General features: G+C 35.5%; 1 protein-coding gene across 10 annotated transcripts in view; it reads left to right on the forward strand.

Annotated features, from left to right (window-relative positions):
* Window positions 1-20,564, forward strand: part of LOC139095278 (tachykinin-like peptides receptor 99D) — a 110,768-nt gene that overhangs the window by 80,048 nt on the left and 10,156 nt on the right. For 8 of the 10 annotated variants that reach the window (XM_070646577.1, XM_070646576.1, XM_070646575.1 and 5 more), the window contains 6 exons: window positions 4,946-5,021; window positions 5,085-5,221; window positions 7,611-7,761; window positions 12,199-12,395; window positions 18,517-18,659; window positions 18,815-18,877. In XM_070646577.1, the coding sequence (XP_070502678.1) occupies window positions 4,946-5,021; window positions 5,085-5,221; window positions 7,611-7,761; window positions 12,199-12,395; window positions 18,517-18,659; window positions 18,815-18,877 (767 nt within the window). The remainder of the gene's footprint in view (window positions 1-4,945; window positions 5,022-5,084; window positions 5,222-7,610; window positions 7,762-12,198; window positions 12,396-18,516; window positions 18,660-18,814; window positions 18,878-20,564) is intronic. The other 2 variants (XM_070646583.1, XM_070646585.1) reach the window with 2 other exon arrangements.

Genomic DNA, 20,564 nt, shown 5'->3' on the forward strand with positions numbered 1-20,564 from the left:
AGTGGAAAAGCTACTCATGTCGTATTCAATATAAATTTCAGTTAATAATCCCTAATGACGCGTGCATTAAAAAATCACGACATTTTGTGTCTCAACTTCCTATACTGTTGGGAGAAGTAAAATGATGCAAAAAATCATCTCAATTATTGGATGAGATTTCCAAATAAATATTTACTGAGCGTATTAAGGTTTTAGATGTTATAAAAAGATGTGCTACTTAATAATTCATATTTTGTATAAAAGAAAAGCAGCTATGAATTATGAAAAGTCATGCTCTTCGCTCTTTTCTTTATTTTATTCTACATTTTATTGTGTCATGATACTTTTTTGTTATGAATTAATTGACAGTCTTTTAAGAAACAATGGGGAAAATATGATTTGAAATTTGAACTTTTGTGACTTATTTTTATTAAATTGTAGCTTTTTAAATATGAAGAAATGCGAAAATTGATGCAAAATATTTGCGTTTTTTTACTGAACGCACTTTTGGAGCGACATTTTTGCATCTTTTTTTCACTGAATGCACGGTTAAAGCAAAATTTTTGCGTCACTTTTATACTGAATGTAGTTTTGATGAGAATCTTTTGGGTCCTTTTTTTACTGAAAGTAGTTTTGAAGCGAAAATTATTCGACACCTTTTTTACTGAATGCCATTTTGAAGCAAAATTTTTGCTTTTTTAATGAATGCAATTTTAAAGCGAAACTTCTGCTTCAATTTTTTTACTGAACGCATTTTTGAAGCGAAGCTTTTGCGACACTTTTTTAACTGAACGCAATTTTGATGCAAAATTTCTGCGTCATTTTCTTTTACTGAATATACTTTTGAAGCGAAGCTTCTGCGTCTCATTCTTCCTTAATGCAATTTCAAGAAAGCTTTTAAAATATTATAATTTAATTATTTAAGCAATTTACATGATTATACATTCTACAAATGACTGCATTTGCCAACATCTTCCAGTTCCATTTCCCTGACGTCAACAATGTAGTACAAACAATCTCAATACAAATTGTGTATGAAATTAATTATCTGCACATGAATGCGTTCACTGAGAAAATTATTCAATTTACTACACATGATTTGTTACTGCTGTTGACTTCAAAGTAAAGACTTGACTTTTTAGGAGGCTAAACAGCTTTAAAATTACAAAATTAATAATTTTACAGTAATTGATAAGCAGTGCAATAAATCGTATCGATGACTCTTAACAGTGCACTCAAAAGCAATAATGCTCACTGGAGTGGATTTAGTGCCGTTTAATAGCAACTGAAGTGGAAACAGATTGCAATTTGAACTTAATTTTCTAATTTTCTTTATTCATTTAATGAACTTACAGGAGTAGCTCTCAACAGTTCATATCAAATTAACAATCTACAATGACTGCTTACAATTTATCTTACATCTTCGTGCGGTCATATATTTCAATGCGGTATCAAACTATACAATGCAACATCCTTCCTTTTCCATCTTCATCTGATGTTTTAAGCTTCTTATTTCCTTCCATCCAACCGTACCGTAAAATACAATAAAGCAATAAAGTTTTAAAAAAAAACTTAAAAGAAAAATTTCATCCTCAACATTGACTGCTGTATTGTATTGTATATACCGTCTAGTTGAGATTTATCATCTTGTAAATGCATTTTAATTTTAACAAATGACGTTAATTCGACTTGACTTGAATAAATGCCTTACTGTCATATTTACCATCATGTCGTTTCTGTGATGTGCATTGAGTTAATTTTAGACAGCAAGATCCTTTGTCATATACTTTTGGGGAGGTAATTGAAATTTCATGAATTGTCTGTCTGTGTGTCTGCTTGGAAAATTTGGAGCAGTAAATTAGGTTACATTACGTAAAATTAGAGGTGACAAGCTTCCATTTGGAGGCCCTTCTTGATGGAGGCTCGTCCTCATAGAGGCTCGTCTGCATGGAAGCTCGTCTGCATTGAGGCTCGTCTGCATTGAGGCTCGTCTGCATTGAGGCTTGTCTGCATTGAGGCTCGTCTGCATGGAGGTCCGTCTGCATTGAGGCTCGTCTGCATTCGTAACCTTGAATTTCATCAAGAATTTCCTTCCAATTTCCTTCCAATTTTCGAGCGATATAAATGCAAAATGCGATCTACCTACCTGTGACAGCCATTTGAAAGCCATACGTAGGTAATTTCCACTTGATGGTACTAAATGTAGGGCTATAGGGCTTATGACGGATAAGCGTAGATGTGGGGCTGCACTATGATCAGTAAATCTCAAAATGCTAATTTAAAGCTAGTCCCGAGCAACACTTCATGTTCGCTAGGACACCGCTACGTCATTGTATTAACCGCAAGACATAAAGTTGCCCTGATGCCACCGTAATGACTGCTTTCGACCCATTCTAAAAAATGCGTTCTTTTCACTTACCTTATCATCAACATCTATGCTAGTTCTTTTTTGTACCTGTAAGTAAATACTGCAAATTTGTGCTTTATGAATAAGCATAATTTGGCAGTAATTCCCTTGATGAAAGCACTTTTGTGTTATTTAAAATGAAGCAACCTTTAGCTTCTTGGAGAAACTTTTCCTATATAAATTGAAGCATGCAGAACTTTTGATTACATCCAATAAAAGACATATGAAAACAGTCTAATTTCCTTCATTCATTAAAGCTGTAAATCAAGCTTAATTGGTCATTTTCAATTCAGCTATAGAACTGTGTCTATTTGCTACACAACTAGCTTTCCTCTAAATAAGTTCATTGTCTCTTAATCCCTCGTGAAAAATCTGTAGATTTATCTTTAGAATATTCACAATGGAGAATTACAATAAATCAGTATTGGCCTACATTCGCTGCATATATGGATTAATACTTTAATTAAATTTAAACCTTTTCTCTTCTTTAGTGGGTGCCGATTGGGAATTCAAAGAGCTGTGAGATTATCTTGAAAAAAAGTTATGATGCTGACCCAAATATTGATAAGTCTCAGTCATAAATTTTCATACTTTATAGGGTGTATGAACTGATGTAATGGATGATGTTCAGCTCATATGGGCTGATGGGGGTTAGTTGTGATGTTAGTGTGCAACATCAGGCTGCTCTCGTAGCGCAAAGACAATGTTGTATGATATTAAATTGTAATCTGATGATAAGCTCTTCTTCCAGAGTTGCAAGTGCTGTGATTAGTCTTATTATGAAGATAAAATGTGTAGAATCATGCTAGGTAGCTAAGTCAAATCATGTTAGTTAACAGGGCAAGGTGAAATGGCATCAGTCGTCTAAATGCGATAGAGCCAGCTTCAGGAACCAACTGAGGGAGGCCATGGATCACACTTGATCTGTACGACCAGCGAAGTAAGTAAGTAAGGTCTAAATGGTAGAGCGTTGGTCTTACAGATCCTGAGTTCAATCCCAGGACATGTCTAGGTATACAAGGTACTTACTAGCTTTGCTGGCCGTATAGATCAATTGGGATAAATGTCCATGACCTCGCTAAGATGTCATCTTAAACCAGCTCTATCGTTGGCTTCCATTTGCGCGATTCCAAATGCAATACTATCTAAATCTACAGCTCCTTTCCCATGATTCCACGAGTCCTTATTCCATAGGATTTACTACAAGAATGAATTGTAACTGGGTATATTGAAGGGTCCATCAGGTTTTATAGCGCACTTACTTCTTACTTCCTTGGCTGGGACGCATGGGAGCTCATTGCCGCGTTTAGAGAACGTATGTAGACAGCTCTATCTTTTGGTAACTTTTGCCAGTTTGGGATTTTAACAACTGTACTGTACTAGGTCTTATGACGTACTCGTGTCTTTGCAATGTGCAGAGCTTGCAAATGGTTCAGATTAGATCCTGAAAATCTAAAGGATGTGAAACAACAGATTAACAATCGCAGTGCCTACAACTCATAAGACTAGCCTCTTCAAACCTTATTTTTATAAGACAGCTGTGCTATACTGCTAAGACCATGCTTCCAAGCACAGCATCCTTCACAGTAACTTAAATAATCCATTTTACACGGTCTTATCCTCACAATTGATACCTCATGTCTGAAAAGAAGGCATTAAAATCCTGATCAATTTATTATTCCACCCCTTCACTCTGCAATAATAGTAAAAGTAATATCCACAGATGTAATAAAACACCTACAACAATAATAAGTAAGAAATAAGAGAAACTTTAAAAGATGTAATAAGGAATGGAAGTGAGATTAATAGGTTCTGCAATGTAACACTTTTGAGAACATTTTATATTCTTCACGTAATGCAAACAATAAAATAGACTTAAAATACATCTTACATCTCTTCCTATTTAGCCTTTAAATCAATATAAATGAGCGTAAAAAAAAGTAAAATTTATGCATTAAGATTTTTCTATTTCACATCTTGTCGATATATATGCTGTTTAAGATTGATTTTCCTTGAATTTTATCAAGATGTCGGAGAAGCATGTAATAAATACATATATTGACTTGTAGAAATTGATGACTATCGTCAGTGACGTTTTAACATGTCGGATTTTCACCTTATCGAATGGAAATTCCGTCAATATCACGTGAAATATTGGCAGTGTCAGCAACTGTATGAGATACGCTTTAATATGATGTGAATGTGAATTGCATGGAGCGTGTGTTAGTCGTGCATGGATTTTATACAATAAACGGCTTTAAGCTGTCTTGTGTGATTGTTTATTGTGTCGTATAACATTTACTGTCAAGGTGTGATCAACTTGCTGTGAATTGATGAAAGAATTTGAAAGAATTTGAATGAATTTGAAAGAATTTGAAAGAATTTGAAAGAATTTGAAAGAATTTGAAAGAATTTGAAAGAATTTGAAAGAATTGAAAATTTTCAAACTTGAAAATCTTAAAAGTTCCCACACCTTGACTTATTTTATAGCATTTCCTTTAACAACTTTATCTTTTTCAATTTACCCATTAAATTAATCTCATTTTACGCACTTTACAGGTACATGGCTATAATGAATCCTTTAAAACCTAGAATGGGGAAGAAGTTAACACTTTGTATAGCTGTGCTTATATGGGTAAGAAGCCTGCTCAATTTAATAATATTTTTCATGTGTTTAACGATGCCTCTAATCCTACAGATCATCGGTATAATTTCATCATGTCCAAATTTCTTCTTTTTTACAACATTTGATATACCAACGGAAGATAGAGTGGTGTGTTATGCGGAATGGCCTGATGCAGATCGTGAAACAAATCATAGCATACAAGAATATGTGTAAGGAGATTAATGTGTCATAAATATGGTAGTGGAGGGAGTAACGGCTATGATGGTGATGAGAAATCAGAATAAAGCATGTTAAATGGTCGAAATGTTAAGATTGTGAAGCTTTATGGCTGTCAATATGGCAGCTTTGATGATATTACACCCGAAAAACTGATATTAACTGCCATAAACAGCTAGACTAGGCTTAAAATGCCGTAAAATGCTTGAAAATTCAAACTTTGCATCTTAAAGTCTTTAAAAACTTCCTCAAATCCATTTCCCAATGGAACTTGAACCGAAAAAATGACTAAACACAAAATGTTTTCACATCCAATTTAACATGCTTATTCCGCCATCAAAATAAGACATGATACTCCCGCCCAAAAATTGTTATTTATGAAAAGATAAAAATCCGTTCCTCGAAAAACAGATTTTTTGTTTTTTCAGCCCTTTTTTCTCTGGTATTACAGAAAATGAAGAAAATATCCATAAGCGAATCGGTTCTGGGAATTGAATTTCTCTGTTCATCTATGTAAATCCTACCCGACTTATAGTCTAGCACTATTTTCTTAATATTCTTCATATTTTCTATTCCGCATAGTCTGAATTATTCTCTAAATATAAATATTATAGTCTAATTCATGTTAGATGATGCGAGGAGAAACTGCTCGCGCGACTTTGGGGAAAATATATGAATAGAGAACTTTAAATAAATTAGGGGTTGTGAGGAAATGATGTCAATGAATGGAATAGGGTGTGATTTGACGACGTTATGTCTAGTTGTACAGTGGAACTTGTCATTGATTGTCGAGTTTATTAGACCATCGTAGTCAAGTTAAACATCAACTTATGCCACTCAAGGTAGCATAAAGCTACTCCCCTTAGAGGTTAGCTCCCTATGACCCTGTCAGTTCAATGCGGAAAACCTTATTTTCCACCGTAAACATACTCATGACATCAGCCGTCAAGGAAAACATCGTGTCGGAAATACTGTCATGTAGCAAACACGTTGCGTTGTTCAAGTAATCAACTTGGACTAGTTTCTCATGCTACTGAATGCACTCTCAGTCTGAGGACACTACAGGATCAATAAATAGTCACGAACAGCATGTTATGTCAAATTTACACAATTTTTTGTTGTAAAAATAGGTTAAAATTAGGTATCAGGCAGTTGTTAAGACACCCTGACATATTTTCATCAACAGGACAACGCAAGAACACCCTAGTGACTACCTGGCGGCTAAATCATGCTTCTTGGTGGTCTCAAATCATTTTCTGATTCAAAATGCTTCCGTAAACTGCAGTTCAGCACTATAAATTCCCTCTAGTATTAATATTAAGCTACGTCATCACTAGATTCCCTCAATATGTAAATAAACTTCACCCAAGCTCACAAAAAAAAAGAAAAAAAATTCTCAGCTCGTGGAAATCATTAAATAAAGTCATTTTATCTGATGTTACAGATGAGAGCGTATTGTGAATGCTTTATTTACTATCATCACATAATTCTGGATGAATTTACACAAACAGTAAATTTTCAAACTAGTTTATCTGTTAGTGCTGAATGATATAGTATGAGTAGTGCTGAAAATATTCAATTACTGAACTTTTTTCATGGCTCGTGTTGAATGATTCGGCATTTTTCAAAAAAAAAAGATAAATTTCGTCGAATAGGAAGCAATTTAAATGCCTAATATTGTTATGGAGTGGATATCCTTCGAAATTGTTTCAAGGAAGAGCATTCTTTATATTATATAGCCTATATGAACTTCCTGTGCTGGAAGGAAACAGAAGGAAATTTATGCACGAGTCTATTCTTCATAAGATATTAAAATACTTTTTATTGATATTGATTTTTACTTGTGGGAATCATTTAGAGATGAGGTGAAGGTAGACGTGAATTGACTGGGTGGCATAGGTATGATAAAGGGTCAATATCAGCCATAGACGACGTCTCTAGGGCATTTATGGTGAATTCTCGTCTTGCAGTTAACACAACGGAGAAGAGGAGCTTATACGACCACATTGTGCCTTATACTTCATCCTGTAACTAACCTAGACCGGCGTGACACTACTGTGAACCAGATTTGACCGAATCCGACCGCATATCAGAGTCTACCTAACCTATAGACTCTGATTTTCTCATTTTTAACATCTGTCGGGTAATTTATGATCTTCAAAACTGCAATGAATCTAAAAAGACCCAAATGACCTCATCCCATGCTGAAAACGTCACATAGCCTCAACACAACCCCTCCACAACACGTTTCGCTTATGGACACAACCATTATTGATTTTGATTGTTAAAAATATTCATTTTCAATCGTAATATTTTTCATAAATTTTTATATTTATTGTCTTTTTCCATCTTTTTTTTCTCTTTTTATTTATTCCTTTCTAGATATAATGTAGTTTTTATGATTCTTACGTATTTTGTACCAATTGGATCGATGACGTATACATATACACGTGTCGGTCTTGAGCTTTGGGGATCACAAAGTATTGGAGAGTGTACACAAAGACAATTAGATAATATTAAGAGTAAACGAAAGGTTCGTATTGTTTTTTATGTAGCTTTAAGGAGGTTGTGGGTGGAAATGTTTTTGGAAATCTCGGAAAAATTGGCATTTGGAGACGAGTTTAGGTATCTTTGACTTAGAAACTTGCTTATACTGATCTGTTTCTATCTGGCTTTGTCTGCTACTCTGGTAAATTGAACTGGAAGTCGATTAGACTTTTTTATGGAGAAATGTCGAATTTTACATACTAAATACGAGTCGGAATTGAGCTCTGGCAATGAAATTCCCTTAATACTATGCAAGTGCTAGACATGAACTAACTTGATTTATTGCTTTCACCTTGCCCAGAAAGCACATGAAGCATAAAATAACCAAAAATTTGGCTTCATCTCCAATAAAATCTGGTCTGAAGCCGGATTTCATCGAATCTGACCAGCAATAGGATTCGAACTTTTGCCTGAAACCGGATTTTTGGTAATTTCTATGTCATGTGCATTTACGGTTGACTCAACCGGAATAAAAAGCAGTTTTAATGCAAATTCCATCAAATGCAACGTCTAGAGCTAGTTATTCGCCATTCAGGAACCAGCAGCTCCATAAATTATCGACCAAAACACACTTTTCCGCTAGATTTTTGAATAATTTCCACCACCATACAAAAAATTCATTCACATTTGACCTTAATATCCCACCTTTACCTTCATTTGTCCAACACACCACATTCCCACACGACAATTAAATTATTTCGTAATTCCACCCTTGAACCACCAAGTAACACATTGAAATGACTGCATAGTCTACTGTATTAAATTGCGTGTTAAGATTTATAATATTATTAAAATTAATTTAGCCTTTTTTTTACACAACATTTTTTCTTTATAACAAGCAAACTGTCAGAATCAATGTTGTAGGAAATGAAATTTAAAGTCACGCAACATTTGCCAAGCAGCACATATGCTGACTTTTTTTCGAGCAGACAAACAGAATGTGGCTTTCTTTTTTTTGTTGAAAATTGGATTATTTTCTTTCGTAATTCTGTTTACGAAATTGAGTAAGCAGATTTTTGGAATTGATTATGAATTTCAAGGAAATGATGACAATTGATAAAAGCAGAGTGAAGGATTTTGTAGAGTAGAATTTAGAGTGGCTGTCTTGTGGCGTCCAAGTAATATGGCATCTAAGTGATTGTCATATGGCATCCAAGTGGTTGTCCTGTGGCGTCCAATTGTCTTTTATGTGACATCCAATGGTCTGTCATGTGACTTCCAAGTGACTGTCATGAGACTTCTAATGGTCTGTCATATGGCTGTCATGTGAGGTTCAAGTGGCTGTCATGTGACTTCCAAGTGGTTGTCATGTAAACTTCTAAGTTGCTGTCATGTGACGCCCAATTTCCTGTCATGTGGCTTCCAACTGGCGTTCAAGAAGCACTCGTATTTCGTCCAAGTGACTGTCATGTGGTGTTTAAGTGGTAGTCTCGTGGTGGTTGTGATGTGGCTGCCATCATAATTTGCACCAACTAAGAACCGAGCAACACTACATTCCTATAACATTGTAAATGCATTTATCTTATCAACATCACTGTCATGATGTGTCGCTTGGGAAAATAAAGATCCAAGAAAGTCTAAGACAATCAAAAGACGTCCAACTGTTGCCTGAAAATTATTTTGTGTGATGTTCAGCTCTTCTGCATTCATACTGTCTGATTATATGCTTTACTATTTATTTATTAAAGAATTTATTCACCATTTTCTACATGAATTGCATTCAAAGTGCTTTTTAATAAGACATATAAATTATACATCTACAACATCAACAGGAATGCATCATAAATACCCCATATTTCCTAATAGAAACCCCCTCCCACTACAATCCATGAATATTACTCCAGATTTTTCTCTTGTAGAACATAAAAAATCCAATGAATTATTCATCAAGATTGCTTATCACCAGAAACTTTGTCAATGCTGAATGTCTATACGCACAACTACGTCACGAATTGATCGTTCAATTTCCAATAAGAGAAAAACATTTTTTAATTAAAAAAATTCCAGAAAAAGATTTTTTCTCATTTATCTCATGCGCATCCAATTCAATGCTCAATTTTTTGAAATATCTTCACGTTTATAATGTTCCTTTATTGCTATTTTCTGCAATGATGAAAAAATTTCTTGATAGATTTTTAATTTTTTTTTAAAACTTCGTTCAATTTCAACAAATGAGCGCTTCAAGGCATAAGTTTTTATTGCAATCAAATAAGTTTTTATGGTGGTAGTCGTTGAGGAACTTTGAAACTATATGGAGGGGATGGAAAGTTGTTGAGATTGAGTCGATAAGTTTCAATTTGAAGAGAAATTTGCAAACAAGAATGCAGGTCTGCAGCCTTGGATGAACTGTGAGGTACAGCAAAAAATTGAAAACTGTCCAAATGGCTGTCAAATGGCATCCAAATGAGTGCCAAGTGGCTGTCATTTGGATACCACCATAATTTGTGATCGCAATTAAGATACACTAAATCAAGACTTGCGCTTCATCAATACCTAATTTATTGACCAAAATTTGAATATTTTTTGACAATTAAGAGTCAATTTGATGCAAATTTACATAGAAATTAGATTTATCTAATATTCTATATCTCACTCCTATCTCAAAAGTTCCAAGGCGTAGAAATTGCCGATAATCTGACCTCAGGTTGTCTTATCTCTGTAATTCTTGACTCTGGACTTTTCTAAAAGCCAAATTTCATCGAATCTGCCCTGAAGACAGAGTTACGCTGACCTGATGCCAGATTTTCGGAAATTTCTACGTCGTGCGCTTTTGGAATACCAAGTTATTTGATAAAATGCACATTTTCCCACATCAAAGCCCGAGGTTGATTCAAACCCACTCGCTTCTCAACTTCATGTCCTGTGCTCCTACCTACTGAACTATCGGGAGTTGCTATAGTGCGGTGTAATGGTTATTTAAGCCATTTTCTCTATAAAATGCTCATTGCACAGCTCTTATCGTTGTATTAAAACAAGATATGTACAAAATCCAACAATTAATCAAAAATTCCTGTCATTTCTCATTCTTTGAGCAACACAAATAGCTTCTAAATGGGCGTCTCATCCATTTGACGTTTATAAATGTGTAAATCGAGTTTCCCTGAATTACCATAATACTGGAATCAACCTTGAGCTGTGTTAAACACAAAACTACCCACATTATAGTTCACTTCCTCACCAACCTTTACAAAACCTCATGAAAAATGCAAAAAATGTGAGAAATTCCAAATTTTCATGTGGTTTACTTCCCTCTGGTTTGTAATTTGCAAAACACAAAAAAATCCTTCTTTGTGGCTTAACAGAAATGAGGCTGAGATATTTACATTCATACTCATAATTCTAATGGCTTAAAAAAATCCAGGATACAAATGAGGAGCTGTTAACAATAGAAGTGGGAAACTTTATCTATGCACAACAAGACACAACATGAGAAAATTAAAAGTGAAGACTAAATGAAAAATTCTTGAGTGGAAATTATCTACAATAAATATGTTTCATGCCATTCTTGTATGTTCCTGTTTTCAACCATTTACCATTTTTTCCTTCTTTTCTTCTCTTTTGAATTCCATTGAATACCAAACATGAATACTAAATGTGAAAATGTAATAGAATAAATTACCGTATCATCATCTCACATTTTCTTTCTCATTTCTCTCTTTTTCTGCATTTTTTGGGGGCGTTTGCTAATGATGTTTTGTAAAATTGAAGGGTTTTGTACTTCCATGTTCCATTTTTTCTTACTTGCCTTACTTCGCTGGGTTTTGTGATCCATAATTTTCGTCAGGTGTCGCCTGAAACAGGCTCTATGGCTGGCTACCGCTTGCCAATTTCCAATAATGTCTTGAATGTCATCAATAAATGACGTTACATGACTAGCTCGATTGTTTATAATGTTTGACATAAAGTTAAAGCTGGTCTAGACTTAATAGCTTCCCTAAAAGAAACAACAAGACTGCTAGAACACAGCAACGCAGTCGTTTAGATGGTCAAATGCCCAAATGACGTAAAAGTTCTCCTGACGGCATCGTAAGGACACTTTTTGTCTCATTTTGAAGACAAATAATGAGATTGATCGCAGTTTGCCGTTTGATGTTCAACGGAAATGTTCCATGGAGCAAGAACTGATCAATAATTTTGATAATTTTAGAACATCTTTTCATTATTTTTGATCAGTTGTGTCCATTGTCCAATGTAAGACAGTCAGATGACAGCCACTTCAAAGCTACACGTACTTCGGAGTCATTAAGGACTTCGTATGCATTTCATGTTGATATTTTGAGCAACACAAAGTAGTCTTCACTTGAAAACAATCCCTTAAAAATCCAAAAATCGCATTTTACAATATCCATCACCAATGAACGTCCCCACAATTTCCATTGATATTTATTTTAATAAACATTAATTTACATTTCTACTCCAATAGGTTGTTCTTATGATGATCATGGTCGTTTTGATATTTGCCGTTTGTTGGCTACCACAAAATGTTTATTTCATCATCACATCTTACTATCCATCGGTAACAACATACCCATATATTCAGGAAATTTATCTGGGCATTTATTGGCTTGCGATGAGCAACTCAATGTACAATCCAATTATATATTGCATATACTCAGATAGGTAAGTGTCTTATTTTATACTTTTATATCTGTTCTGTGGTTGTTTAATGCTTTTCAACTTTAGCAAAATTGTCTGTACTGCGGTTTTTTGATTCTATGCCTTTGGGACTTACTCAATGGATTTTGCAATTTATTCAATCGAAAAATAAATAAACATTAAGGTTGTGGCAATTTTTAATATCAACAAGTGGTGCTGTAAAAATAGATTTCAGCAGTTAGATACTCGTACTTTGTTCATTTAAAGTATGCAGCATAAATTAAAGGTAGATTACAAAACAAGACATGTGGCTTGATAAGAATGATATGTTGTTATGGTGCTTACTTAAAGGAAATACACAGAAAGATAAAGGAATAAGAAGGACATGAATGAAAATTTATTCTCAAACCATTTTTGGAGATAGACTGAATGGAGGTGATGTTGCTTGGGGATACAATCTGGGGGTGTTGTCTGGTGTTTTTGGTAAAATGTCTAGATATTGTCAAAGCAGCTCCCTTGGCTACCTTTAAAATGGATAAAGTCATCCTCTTTATTGGACTGAGCAGCACAAATCGGTTAATCGATTAAAAATCCGGCACAAGACCAGTGTGGCTCACTAACTTGGTAGTGGATTCTGTTTTAATGAAGAGTCTTGATAGCCTAGTGCCGGACTCTGTTTTAATTCAGAGTCATGCTGGTCTGGTGCCGGATTATTGTTCGCATCACTGACTTATGCTATTCAAGGAAGATAGTGGACCGAGAACGGTGCTTCTCGGTTAATCTCGACCAAAACCTAAACCGGGACTTCCTGGAAAGGTTCGACCAAGACCAAGACTGGGACTTTTCGGATAGTCTCGATCATGACTGGGACCGGGACTTCCCGGATAGCCTGGACCAAAACTGAGACCGGGGCTTCCCGGATAGTCTCGACTAAGACCGATACCGGGACTTCCCGGATAATCTCGACCAAGAACGAGATCGAGACTTCCCGGATAGTCTCGATCAAGACCGAGACCGGGACTTCTCGGGTGGTCTTGATCGAGACAGAAACTGGAACTTCCCGGATAGTCTCGACTAAGAACGAGACCCGGACTTCCCAGATAGTCTCGATTAAGACCGAGACCGGGACTTCCCGGATAGTCACTAGAATTTGTATATATATCCTGATTCAAGAATCTGGTTCCCCAAAAAAGCCTTCTATTTTACATAAATTAATTATTCACAGCAGAACAAGTAATCAACAGACACTACACAACAACTGATGCATTTATTGCACTTTTCATTAGTGTTTCAAGGATTACATGTTGTGAATAGAGAGTTTTTGTTTGAATGTTCCTCATCTTTATCCTCATCTCGTCTCGTGTAGCATGCATTTTCACACAACAATATGTTTATACATATTTATTATTCCATTTTAAGGATGTTAATCAAACATTTGTTCTTCAAAAAAGCACATTCATAGTGAGGATATTCATGCTTATAATCCTCATTCATGCATTCTCATTATTCATGCTTTTTCGAGTGTTATGCTGAAAATTGTGAAAATATTTTTTCAAAAAATGTTTTTAAAGAAGAAATCTTGGTACGTGTAATGTATTATTTTAGCGCTATTAGCACTGCATGAACGTGCTATGTTTGCACTTAAGATTATGATATTTTTGAGGAAGAATATGCTTTTGTTGTATTATTATTTGTGGGAGGGCTTTAGGTATGATGAATGGAGCCAAAAAAAAGTGACAGTTTGCAGCACAAATGTGCTATTTTCTATAAAGGAACAACTGCAAATCTACACAAGTGGCTTCAATTTAATTCTGATTCCAAAAAAGTTTTGTCTGGATGTCTCCTCAATTAAGTCCTTCAAACTCTGTATTTGGCTTCATAAGTACACAATCTCAATTGTCTTAGGGACCGTTTATATCTTACGTAACAATAGCCTAGTGGGGGCAATCCAGCAATGTATGAGATTAAGTCTAAATTGGAGCTCTGGGCATCGAAGGATTAGGGAACGGATCAAAAACTTGAAATGTAGTGAGAGACAAAAGAGACGAGAGCTAGAATGTGATCATGTAGCCTACATATGTGGAGCATTCCTATGTGGAGCTAAAGGTGTAACAAAAGGCTTTCCATCTGACACTGACGCTGGTTCTGTCACCGAAGTTAACATACGTTTTACGTAATTGTCGTATATTCCTTAACTTGAGATTAAATCTGCTCTTTCAGAAGCAGCAGCATAGCCAGAAATCTTTTGTCGAGTAGCTTCAAAAAACCCATTTTTAAGTTACGTCATAACCCAACAGCCCCCTTAATGACACGTCCACAATATTAAATATCCAAAGGTATACTTAGTATGCCTTGGAATAATTTATCATACCTTAATCAATTCTCCATAAAATTATCAGTATTCAATATTCTCTTAAAAAATGTGTACAATAAAGGACACAAACAAGCATATCAAGCAGAAATGATTTTATGACAATATTTAATTCATTCCGTTAAGGTATGATAATTATATGCTTGATTTGTTTATTTGACCAGCTACTAAATTTAATTATTTATCACACGGAAAGTGATATTGATTACTTTTATGGGCTGTTTGATGGTGATTGACAGGTTGTTCTGAATATTGATTCTGAACATTTACAAAGTCGAATGAAAATGATCAAAGCTTTATGTCCACTCGGATTTTGTATGAATAATCCAATGGACTTGCCTTTATGGTACCGCAATACCACTACGGTACCTAAAAGCGTTCACTTTGTATGTTAGGGTAAGTCAACGCAACTCTATATGAATGAGTGGGTAAAACTACGTAACAACTGGGTATTATCTCGTCACTAACTTCTTAGTCGTATTGCAATTGGTATCGGAACTTGGCAAGTAGAAGTCAGAGATAGAGCCAGCTTCAGACGACTTCTGTGGAAGGTCATGGATTGCAACTTATCTGTACGACCAGCGAAGTAAATAAGTTCTTACCCGAATACCACAAGACGGTCAATCGATCCTAATTGTGACACTAGATTGTCGTGACTCTGGCATGATGCCAGTTCGGATCAAGCCTAATCCAGCATCATTTTTGGGTAATGCTGGACTGGAATCGAATTTTTGATTGATTAACTAATGAACACTGTTTGCGTTAAGTATTGAATAGTCATCAAGAGGAGTGTATCTACATCTTGATTCCGTCCTTGTTAAATTAACCATTTTGACGCATGAAATTGACTTTAGCTGCTCAGAATTTAATACCAGGCTAGTGACAGTCCAAAGAGAGCTTTCGTCAGGCAATCCTAGACCAACAATGCATAGTAAGCCACTCCTCCGCATTCAGTCTAGAAATCTCTACTTTAAACATTGATGATTACAGCAATTAAAAAATCAATTCCAACTTAAATTTTTATAGCCTAGCCCATCCTACATCTTAACTCATTTTCCTATAAAATTGAAAAACATCCGATAAATTGCATTTAATTTGTAATTTCCTTCATCTCATTTCTCTATAAAAAAAAAAAGTTCATGCTCAGCAAAAGCAAGTTTCTAAGTTTTTCCAAGTAAAACTCACGTATAGCAATAAATTTTCATGTTATACTCATTTCTCACATTTCCACAAACTCTTTTTTATTGTATATGAGGCTAACTACCATAAACTGTTTCTCGTTTCAATTAGCTTATGGAATGTCTGTTGCTATAAATTGTTATGGTACCAAATAAATGCTTGTATTACCAATGAAAATTGCTCTCTTGTGTTGTTTATAATTCCCTGAATCAATAGTGAATGTGAGACAGAACATAACTAAATTTATGAGGATGAACAAAAAAAAGGAAAGAAAGAAATTATTATTTTTGTGTATTTTGTCTTTTTTGGCATATCCTTTTTGGGGGTTGTTCGTGAGTGATGTTCCTTTCAGACTTGCTCATTTTCGAGCGATTTTTAAAATTTTGTTGCAAAATTGACCTACCTGTGTGATCAGCCTAAATTGAAGTTGTGCCTTCATGGTGATGAATAGGACAATATACCTGAAAAGTACATGGTGCAGAAATGACTGAAGATGCGGCCCTAGGTCGACTTGATCCTAAGAGTCACGTTAGCCTGGGGCAAGATTCACGTTGACCTGGGGCAAGATTCATATGGTCTGGGGGCAAGAGTCACATTGACCTGGGGGCAAGATTCTCATTGACCTGGGGCAAGATTCACATTGACCTGGGGCAAGAGTCACATTGACCTGGGGCAAGAGTCACATCGACTTAGGGCAAGGTTCACGTTGATCTGGGGCAAGACACACGTTGATCTTTGAGATAAAGCAACAGACCTGAGATTTTTGATAGATTCTAACCTTAAAGTCACTCCAACTACAATTGACATCATTCATAAACAATTCCTCTCCAAAGCACAAAAATAGACTGTGTTCCATTTTAATGCACGATTGACTTCAGCTTACATGGTCATTTCGGACGACGAGGAAGGAAACAGCTTGAGTGCTAGATGAAAAGAAGAAATGGATGTACATTCCCATATCCACAGCAAAATAAAAGAAAGCATATATACATAAGCTTATGGTAAATTCATAAGCATGACAAAGAAGAATCTTGCTTTAGTGTCTTAAGGGATGTGAAATGTAAACGATGATGATGTTTATGTCAGTTCTAATTGTGCCGTAAGGAAAGACTTTCATTGACATTCAATAATTATGTTCCTTTTCATGCCGAAAAAAAAAATATATGAAATTTCCTTAAGCATAAGCAATGACCAAGCATAAAATATTTAACTTTGAGGATATGCTTAACATTAAGGACAATTCCTTCACAAAACTTATTCCATTTCTTCTTCACAATTACATGACGGTTGTTTACTGCATTGAGTGAACGAAAACAAACGGAAGCTTGCCTTTTCAGACCTGTCAGCGAATGTTGTATTAAAATTTTATGCAATGAAGTTTTCGGATGGTCTGACTTACAGGCAGACTTAGTTGGAGATTAATTTTTTATTTGATTAAATTTTTGAGAATTAGCATTTGTTGGAAATGCCTGCATGTATGAGAAAGTTTTTAAAGAGATTTTTTTGTTTTAAAAATTTAAGAATTGTAAGAATTAGTTACAGTTGGGTAGTTGGAAGCAATGGATTTTACATAATCATATTAAGGGTATTAAGCGACTTACTTCATTGGTCATACAGTGTGACTCATGACTTTCCTTAGATGGCACCTGAAGCTAGCTCTATCACTGTATCACTCTAGTCCATAAACATGCCAGATTTCTAAGGATCGTCCAAAACTGCAGACCTTCAGCAGACCAAAAGCTCAGGCCTGCTGTCTTGGACGAACTAGATTGAGCAGCCCAAACCTGCAAGCCTGCTCATGCAAAATGTAAGAAATGAAGCTTTGCAGTCTTGACTCATGATCCATTTCCTTGTCTGTTCCACTTAATTACTTCGATGACCGTACAGATCAACTGTGATCCATTGCCTCCCTCAGATGTCGCCTAAAGTTGGTTCTTTCGCCGGCTTCCGCCTGCCAGTTGCCAATACCAATTCCAATACTGTCTCTATCGACAGCTTCCTTCGAGGAGTTCTTTTGCCTACTTCGAGCTCTTTTACTTGTCTGTTCCAGCTAGTTGCAACCTTCACATTCGTAGAATGTAGCCATGGAATGTCAAGTTTATAATAACTCCACTTACTGTCTTCTAACAGCGACATTATTTTCCACTTGAATATCTTGCATGCTTCATGTCCAGTGGGCGTATATGGAATTAAAATGCAACGCCTTGAACTTATGCAATGAAAATTTATTGTGAAAATTGTTACATGCGATTCCTTCGAGCACTTAAGTAATGGAAACAATGCTGTATATACTCAATGTAGACCGTAGTCAATGCTATCCTGGGAATACAAATTTAATTGTCTGTCGTAGACATTCGAATCAATTAACAAACATTTTTGTCCTTACTAATTTAGATATCTACTGCTGAAATCTTTTTTATTGTTCCTTAATGAGGCTTTTTTTTGGGTTAATCAGTAATTGAAGTCAGGTTCCATTATTAATGCTAGTTTATGAAGTCACGTAGATTTTTACTTTCAGTTAGTTAAACTACAGATGTCCTTAATTGAATAATTATGTTCCTTTATACTAATTCCTTCCACATTTTTTTGTTACAGATTCCGAAGAGGCTTTAAACAATTTTTCCGATGGTGTCCATTCATTCACGTCGGTCCGGAAGTATTAACACGACGAGAAGTTGTATCGAGGTATTCATGTTCTGGGTCACCCGATCACCATCGAATTGTAAGAAATGGTAAAAGTACGAAACGCCTATCAATCACCTTTTAAAGAAAAAATTTGATACAGCAAAGAATTGTATCGCTGTTTTTTTTTTCTTTTTATTCTTTCTCTTCCCGATTCTTTCCTTCTATTCTTCTTTTTTTAATTCTTTAAAAATTTAAAATTAACATATAGATACGGAAAGGTCCTTTTTATATTCGTGCTCTGGCTCACCAAAAGGTCATCGTAAATCACATGGTGAGTTGAAATTGTTTTTGAGGGGATTTGAGGGTGTTTTGGGGGGCTTTTGTGGGGGTTATTTGCAGGGTTTGGTCCAAAATGACAGGTCTGTTCATCATAAATGCAGGAAATGCACGTCTGTGTACCACTGATCCTCATTGTTTGGACGAATTCTACCCAAATAGCACAAGTCGTTTAATCGACTCAAAATCTGACACCAGACCGACGTAACTCTGATTTGGTGCTTGATACGGCTTAAATCCGAGATTAGGCTCGCGTTACTCTGCTCCATGCTAAAGCCTAACGGTCGACGTGACTGTGTGGAATTCGAAAAGAATTCCCAAAATACAAAGAGCATGCTCACATGGGACTGTAATGCCATCACGTTATCATGAAAACCGTCACAGGGACATGAAAGCCGTGATGACATTTTCATGGTACTGTGATTGAATTACAGTCCCGTGTGAGCATGGCTTTCATGGTACCGACCGTAATGGCATTAAAGTCCCATGTGAGTACGGCTTTCATGGTACCGTGAAGAGATTTTAGTTCTATGTGACGGCTTTCATGATAACGTGTTGGAATTACGTTCCCATTTAAGCATGCTCCATGCCTGTTTAGGATTCTGGATCAAGTCAGCCACACGTCGGCTCAGATTTGGATTATCGATCGATTTACCGACTTGTGATATTCGTACTAGTTAGGGACAGACGTCATTTCAGACGTCATCAATAAATAATCCCCAATCACTTAACAATTTTCTCATAAAATTTTCACCAAGCATCTTTCCGACGACGACAACTTTTCCGCGTTCCTAAAGGATACAACATTGTCTTCAAACAATCCAATGTATGAAAGGTTTATGAGTTTTTTCAAAGATCAAAGTCAGTTTATGTTGTAACATAGACACAGATAGCATTCACGTTACTATGTCCTTTGATTCAAGTCTTGCTTTGAAATCATATCAAATTTCAATGAACAAAATTTCGTCTTTTGAACGATAATATTGTTTTCATATAATGGAATGGAAGTTCTTTCATGTAGTAAAGGAACTCTTTGGAAAAAAGACGAATAAAAGGATTTCATTGAGAAAGTTTTGGTATTGATTTGTGGACGTCTTAATTTTGATGGATACGCGAAATTGATGCGGAATTGAGGATTTTGGCTTAAAACACTCAACTGTGCAATATTGCGTCGGATGGGTACCGAAATACCCTCTGGATACTCTCCTGTCTCAATTCCGTCTCTAAATCCTAAATGAATTAAGAGCTGATTATTGATTTCCTGCGATATTTCTAGCTATTTTCATCAAAACCAACAAAATGCCTAATTTAAATAAAATTCCCAATTTTGCAAATCCACGGTTTCATAAATCACACATGTCACACTCTGATAATCATGAAAAAAATATTCCTTCCCCTCAAACCTGATTTTCATCCATCAAATGCTATAAAAAGATTAAAGTACAATATGAAACAGTAAAAATTGTCAATCACGACTTTTCTTTATGCTATTCTCACTTCTTTTGTTTATTAAGAACACGTATGACTGATAAATTGAATACATTAATGTTTACAGTGTGCTTATGAGACCTTGAAAGCACACACAGAAGGTAGTTGCAATGTTTATTGTGAGACATAGAGTGTGCGTAGCTTTAAGTAAGGTATGTGATGGGAGATCTGAGATTTTATTCAGTTACAGAGTG

Source organism: Chironomus tepperi, unplaced genomic scaffold (genome assembly GCF_022539635.2).
Source record: "Chironomus tepperi strain 1889 unplaced genomic scaffold, CSIRO-AGI_Ctep_v1 contig_364, whole genome shotgun sequence".
Classification (NCBI taxonomy): Eukaryota; Metazoa; Arthropoda; class Insecta; order Diptera; family Chironomidae; genus Chironomus; species Chironomus tepperi.